General features: G+C 30.5%; 1 protein-coding gene across 2 annotated transcripts in view; it reads left to right on the forward strand.

The window, feature by feature from the left end:
- The window catches only part of LOC134680826 (huntingtin-interacting protein 1-like), a 52,717-nt gene extending 47,925 nt beyond the window's left edge, over window positions 1-4,792 (forward strand). For both annotated transcript variants that reach the window (XM_063540070.1, XM_063540066.1), the window contains one exon: window positions 15-4,792. Coding sequence is in view for 1 of the 2 variants with exons in the window: in XM_063540066.1 (XP_063396136.1) it covers window positions 15-26 (12 nt within the window). In the remaining variant the exon portion in view is untranslated. The remainder of the gene's footprint in view (window positions 1-14) is intronic.
- The last annotated feature ends 3,122 nt before the right edge of the window (window positions 4,793-7,914 follow it).

Here is a 7,914-nt window from a genome sequence, read left to right on the forward strand (position 1 = left end):
TTCATCTTTTTCAGACAAAGAAGTAAACCTGATGTTGTATAGCACTGTTATCCTTGGCTCTTATCACCAAGCTAGCTAAATGTTGTGTCCTGTCGCAAGTTCGGAGAACTAAAACGGGTTCCAGCTTATATGCTTTGGTGACCAGTACAGTTGCTATGGAAACCATTAACATATCAAATGTTTGATATTGTATTATTGTGGACCAGCAAATAAAATGATTTGGTTTTAACGCTTTTATTAGTGGTAGCTATGTTCATATATAAACAAACTTGAACTTTTCTAGCATTTTCGTTTGTTCACTGCTAGTAAGTGTGCTGATTAGTGTATTTTAAGGATTTGATATTTATGTGTTTTATCAAATAAGTGTGTATGAATGTAGAATGTGAACTGAAAGAAAGAGCATGTGTGTCAATGTTACATATATTTATATATATATATATATATATATATATTTACACTTGGTTAATTGATTTAATAAATGAAAGTATATACAAGTATATAATTTGAGGGTGCAGGTCCTTTTTCTTAGATGCAGTCAACTCCTAATAATATTTTATGAAAGTTGTATGATTAATTTGTTTATTTTCTGTCTCATGGTATTCTCTGTCTATCCTCAGAATAACTGAAAGTATTTTATTGTTTAAATATGGTTACATAGTCAAAATATGATTACATGGTAAATTGATATGATTACATAGTAAATTGATATTACTACATAGTCAAAATATGATTACATAGTCAAAACATAATTATAAAGTAAAAATTACAAAGTAAAAAGATAGGATTATATAGAAAATAAATATGATTACATAGATATTATTTTTATACTTTGTTGCAGTTTGTTTTTAATTTCATTATATCTATTTATATCTTAATATATATTATGTTTTATTGTTGAAATTTTTAAATGATTATGATGGTAGTCATAAAAAAAAACAGATTTGAAATGTAAAAAGGTATAAAAGATAGACATTTTTTCTTTATAATTTTTTGTTATTTTCTTAAAGTTTTTGTTAAGTTATTTATGTAATATAAGTGAATGACCAATTTATTGAATATTATTGTATTATGATGATAAGTGTTAAGACTTGCGCTATTCTGGATACTTAACAATCCAAGTGTAAGATAGTAATTCATTTCAATAACCCAAGTAATCAGATCATGTTGAATTAATGACATCAGGGCATAAGAATGAACTACAGAGTTCATTTTGAATTTTTCTTGGAGTTCAGTGTTTTTGTCAATTTACTTTATACAGAACTATCTTTTTTTAATTGTTTATTATGAAGTCAAAATTTGTGAATTACTAATTAAAATTTCATTGTGTGCTCTATTGATAAGTGCTAACAGCATTTTGGTGTCAATTTCTAGTCACTAGAAAGGAAACGTGTAATATTTTATATTTTCTATGGCATTGTTATTTGTGTTGTAGATAACAGATAATTTGTTTTGTAACTCCTTTACTTATGAATCTCAATTTATTCTATATATAAAGTGATCAATACTTGATAAAATTCAAATCCTATTAGTATTATGTCTGGTGAAAATTGGTCCCTTTTGAAATTATAAAATTACCAAGATGAATAATATTCTTTAAAACAAAAGCATCTATTATAAAGCTCAGCATACATTATGTTTTCAAATGAAATGTTAACAATAAAGAAATTAAAGCAGATCTAAAATTATGAATATGATAAAGAGTATTAAGACATAATATGTTCCAATAAGTCAAAATCATGTTTTGATTGTTTTTATATGAACATACAAGTATTAACCATTTTCCTTTTGCTATTTGTAACAACTAGCATAGTATACCAACACATAAAGATGATCTAATCCCCCAATTGAAATATTCAAGAATAGATGTTACTAAAATCTACACCTTTTAGGTTATGTGTGCTTTTTTTTATCTTTTTTTTTTTATCAACTTTGATTTCAAAATGAAGAGTTCTAGCACTTTCAGGGTTACCAAAATTATACACCCCCCTGTTAAATAATTTTCCATTGAAATTTTGAAGCAATAATTTTAAATTCTGCACATGATTTGCCCCTGTTTTGCTATGTCAATAACCATTGTAAAATGTTAGCTTACATATTTGACCAGCATGAATTTCATACAAAAAAGTATTACACATGAAGCGTATTTGAAACCAATTTACTTTGAAAGTCTCATTATTTTTCATATAGTTTTTTTCGTAGAGTAAAATTCAAGTTATGAAATATAAATTTCCAATGAATTCATTGCCTTATCATAAACAATATTTATTAAGAATATGTGAGTTTAGTTAGGATCATTATTTATTTATTTTGTATATTTGCGATGATATGAAAAGAATCATGTTTATTTTTGACAGTCTTAAAAAAATGATTTTATATGATGTTGATTTAAGTTTGTTAGATTTTACCATGATTTAAGTTTTTCACTTCTGTGTAGAGAAGTTATTGTTAAATATCTTTGACAAAAAGTCTTGAAATCCTCACAAATTTTGTGAATCCAGTCTAAAAGAAACTCAGGAAAATGATTTAAAATCTTCATTCAGAATTAGACAGTAAATTATTGGAGTTTGTATTTCCTGTCATTATCCTAAAATTACCTACCACTATAAATAAAACAATAAGACTGCAACTTACATACAAGATGACCATTTCCTGACATGAACGACTTGAAATATACCTTTAATTTAAGCAGTGTTTTCCAATAGACTATTTTAAATCATTTTAAACTCTGTTATTTCATATTACTCCAGTTTTACAGGACTTTTCTAAGAATTTCATCAAAGGTACTTTATTTTTGCAAATTTCGATAAATCTTTTCTTTGTTAAATGTCTAATTCTCCTCTTCTTTAATAAAAAATGCAGTTGCACAGTTAAGTTGAAATTTCATGTGGAAAACACTGCATAAGCCAAAGTATTTTGATTCTTTAACCCTTTCAGTTATGACAAGTTGAAAATAATTTTCAAGATTTGCAAAACACCAGAAATTTTAGTTTAGGGAAGAATTTTCTGTTTTCATTAACTTTGTGACTTTGTGCTAGCATAAAAATGTATGATGTGTCTGTGTAATTCTGTGTTTTCATAAAACACCTGTTTGAACTGTGTGCAGGAATAATAATGTGTGCCATGTGCTCATTGTTTTTATTGACCGTGTTTTGTTGCACAGATTTTGTTAATTTAAGTATAATGTTTGTTATTTAGTTTTCATCTTCCACAATTCATTTCAGAGATATACTTGTGCCCTAATGAGTGTTGTCAAAATCTTAGACAATTACATCTTCAATTAGGTGATGTCTTACATGTTCAAAAATGAAATTCACTGGGAGTTTGGATATGGGGTAAGGTTTAGATCTTCAAAAGTGAATCACATATTCATGATATTTACTGAAAATGTTTATTTTATAAATTGAAAGGAAACATTAAGAATTGCAAAACCACATGACAGAATAAAAAATACATGTTTTGACAATTTGTACCTTCACTTCTTTTTTTTTTTTAATAAACTAAGAGCTAAACACAAAAATTATCCAGTTTTTAATTTGATATTTTCCAGGTTCAATTGAGATTACTTATATTCAAGAATTAAAGAAGTTCTTCATGAAGTGGTGTTTTTTTTCGTTTCGTCACCCGATTTTTTTTCTTTCTGTATATTGCTCTGATAAATTTAAATTGGATTGATGAATTCCAAGCTAATAGAGTAACATTTGACGTATGAATTCTACTGGTCCGAGTACACAGTTATTTCGTAGTGCATTTCTTTTAGACAATAAATGAAAATTAAAAAAATCCCACCTGTGCTTTCTCTATAATATTTTTACAGTGTAATGATTTACTTTTGGGACAAATTATATAAAAATTATAGAAAACTTCATCTGCTCTAACTCGAAATATGGACAATTTCATGTTAAGGGGGTCTTGAAATCTTTTGACAGCTTCCGAAGTAATAATTTTTTACCTTATTAAGCTGGACCTAATCACTACTTCACATTAATATTTATGACCCAAATGTTTTTACAGTGTCTTTTCACCCCCCTTCTTGCTATATGATGAATAAAACATGAAGAAATAAATTTGGAAGGGGTATAACAAAAATTGGCAAGTAATAATCACACTGTCCATATTAAGGACTATATTTGTGGACAACGAAAATCAAAGGACTATAACTGTGTACTCGGACCTACTGTAGAACATAACTGATAAATAAACTTATAAAAGTACATATAATTATTGTCTCATTTTGATATACCGGTAGTGCACATATATTGATAATATAGAATTTATGTTTAAGGCGACTTATTTGATGGGTTTGGTAAATTTCTACATTACACTAAAATCATGGGGGTGAGGAGATTTATATTGGAATGCAGGGGAGGGGGAGAAGGTCATAAATAGCCAAAATATCACTCCTTGAAGATGATATTTACCAGGATGATTGCAAGCACTGAATATTAAGATTTGATATATATTTCTTAAATAATCAAAGATGAAATTGATTAAACTAATACATGCACAATCTATTTTTTTTTAAAGGTTATTTATCTATCTATTTTGGAGGTGTTTCTACCATATTATCTTTTTATAACCTCACGAATTAATATGAAAATATACCCACAATCCTTTGTGTTTGAGATGGATATTTTGAGTTGTGATGAATAAGAAATTTTAATGCAGAAGTGATCAGGAATGTATTCTGTTCTAATATTTCATATGTTCAGTAGTACAAGATGTATAAATTTCTTTCTTAATGTGAAATACAGCTGTTTTTCATTGAATATGTGAAATAAAATATAGAGATACATATATTTTTGTTATGTTTTATAAATTTAAGGCAACTTGAAGAAGTAGCTTATATGCCACGAGGGAGGGATGTCATAACTTAAAATTCCCCCACCAGGTCCAATCAAAGACTTGAAAATTGATATTTTCTTCTTCTCCACTTAGCATGCAGCATACAGGAGTAAAAGCAGTGACTGGTTGCCTCTGAGTCATTATGTGTTTAGATGTGATTACAAGTCCTCTTGCTGTCAGTAAGTGTCAGTCTAGTACAAAGCAGGGTTTATACTTATATCACAGTATCATGTTCTTACCTTTAATATGCATTTAATTTGCCACTTCATGCTTAACATACATCTGTGTCAACTACAAGTATGACACATCAATATTCCAACCTGCTTCAAATCCAGCAACATATTTGTAGATTAATTTGTTGATTTCTAAATATTGTGCTTTCCAAGTATTAATATAAATGTTGATTTGTATAGCAGTTAATGCATGACACTTAAGTCACTTACCATGTGGAGGCACTCACTCTCACTACTTTTGAAGTTCATGAGTGATCTCTCAGTTGGAATCTTATTATGGTATGATGTCGTCTGTGTCGTCTACGCCTTCGTCGTCCGAAGACACATTGGTTTCCGGATAATAACTTTAGTTTAAGTAAATAGATCTTCATGAAATTTTTCAGAAGGTTCAATACCACAAAAGGAAGGTTGGGATTGATTTTGGGGATGATGGTCCCAACCAATATAATAAGAAGCCCAAAAGGGGCCCACAACAAGCATTTTTCTAGTTGCAGGATAATAACTTGCGTAGAAGTATTTCAATTGCTCTGAAATCATAGGGCCGGTCCAAAGTTTAGGAATTAAGGGCCAAAAAGGGGTCAAAACAAGCATTTTTCTAGTTTCAAGACAATAACTTATGTGTAATTGTATGGATCCCTCTGAAATTGTACCACAATGAACCATACAGCAAAGTGGAGGCTGGGATTAAGTTTTGTGTTAATTGCCCAAAATATGTAGGAAAAAGGGGCCAAAAAAGGGCCCAAAAGAAGCATGTTTCTAGTTTCCAAACAATCATGACAATAACTTGTGTTTAAGTGTATGGATCTCTCTGAAATTGTACTACAAGGTTCAATACTGCAATGGAAAGCATGGGATTGAGTTTAAGGGTTTTTGCTCCTAGGGTGTTTCAAAAAGTTTGGGGGGGGGGGGGGGGGGGGGATTTTTTGTTTACCGTTTTAAGCTCACCTGGCTCACAGGGCCAAGTGAACTTTTCCCATCACTTTGCATCTGTCGTCGTCCTTCGTCATACGTCGTCGTTTTTAACTTTTACAAAAATCATTCCTCTGAAATTTGTCAACCAACCAAGATGGCCGCCACAGCTAAAAATAGAACATAGGGGTAAAATGCAGTTTTTGGCTTATAACTCAAAAACCAAAGCATATAGAGCAAATCTGACGTGGGTAGAATTGTTCATTAGGTCAAGATCTATCTGCCCTGAAATTTTTAGATGAATCGGACAACCCGTTGTTGGGTTGCTGCCCCATAATTGGTAATTTTAAGGAAATTTTGCTGTTTTTGGTTATTATCTTGAATATTATTATAGATAGAGATAAGTTGTAAACAGCAATAATGTTCAGCAAAGTAAGATTTACAAATAAGTCACATGACCGAAATGGTCAGTTGACCCCTTTAGGAGTTATTGCCCTTTATAGTCAATTTTTAACTATTTTTCGTAAATGTAAGTAATCTTTTACAAAAATCTTCTCTGAAACAACTGGGCCAAATTAAACCAAACTTGGCCACAACTATCTTTGGGGTATCTTGTTTAAAAAATGGGTGGCATGACCAGGCCAACCAACCAAGATGGCCGCCACAGCTAAAAATAGAACATAGGGGGAAAATGCAGTTTTTGGCTTATAACTCAAACACCAAAGCATTTAGAGCAAATCTGACATGGGATAAAACTGTTCTTTAGGTCAAGATCTACCTGCCCTGAAATTTTCAGATGAATCAGACAACTTGTTGTTGGGTTGCTGCCCCTGAATTGGTAATTTTAAGTAAATTTTGCTGTTTTTGGTTATTATCTTGAATATTATTATAGATAGAGATAAACTGTAAACTGCAATAATGTTCAGCAAAGTAAGATTTATAAATAAGTTAACATGACTGAAATGGTCAGTTGACCCCTTTAGGAGTTATTGCCCTTTATAGTCAATTTTTAACAATTTTTCGTAAATCTTAGTAATCTTTTACAAAAATCTTCTCCTCTGAAACTACTGGGCCAAGTTAGAGATAATTGTAAGCAACTAGGATGTTCAGTAAATTAAGATGTACAAACACATCATCACCAAAACACAATTTTGTCATGAATCCATCTGCTTCCTTTGTTTAATATTCACATAGACCAAGGTGAGCTACACAGGCTCATTAGAGCCTATAGTTTGAAGGGCTTCCTTTTTTTTTTATTTTTCAAATTTCGAATTTTGAAAAGTTTCAAGAAGAAATCTTCAATTGCACAGTATTGTGCAATAGATTTGTTAGATCTTTGACCACATTATTTTGTGACAAAAACCTATTTTATGTCAAAAAATTTGATCACAATCCAAATTCAGACAGAATCAAGCTTGAATATTGTGACCAAATTTGCCCCAACTGTTCAGGGTTCAACCACTGGGGTCGTATAATACCTATTTCTCGACTTCTTCAGGCAAGAAAAAAACTAATTGTGTACTTATTTTAACTATCACTGCACATAACAACAACACTTGCATGTCAGCTTTGAGTTTTTGAGTTCTACCCATTTGACCCTCTAGTTGAAATCTTCAACCAATTGCAAATTTTCTACAGGCTTTTATGCACAGATTATCAAAACCATGAAACTAAATACCTTGAAAAATGCAACTTTTCCTCCACGAAAAAAATATTATCAAGGAAAATAATTGAATCCACAGTAGTACTGTTTTATTTGTGTTTTTCTTCACCTATTGCAGTTCTTTCAAATTTCTGATCGAATACACCTTATCGCTATTCACGGCTGACCCGGTCGCTTGAACTTTTTACGTCAACAACAATCACTTATCTATTGTGGCGTCAGATATTTTGTTTTGTGACGTCCAAATTTTACGGGAACCTGTGTGAT

This window comes from Mytilus trossulus, chromosome 8 (genome assembly GCF_036588685.1).
Source record: "Mytilus trossulus isolate FHL-02 chromosome 8, PNRI_Mtr1.1.1.hap1, whole genome shotgun sequence".
Classification (NCBI taxonomy): Eukaryota; Metazoa; Mollusca; class Bivalvia; order Mytilida; family Mytilidae; genus Mytilus; species Mytilus trossulus.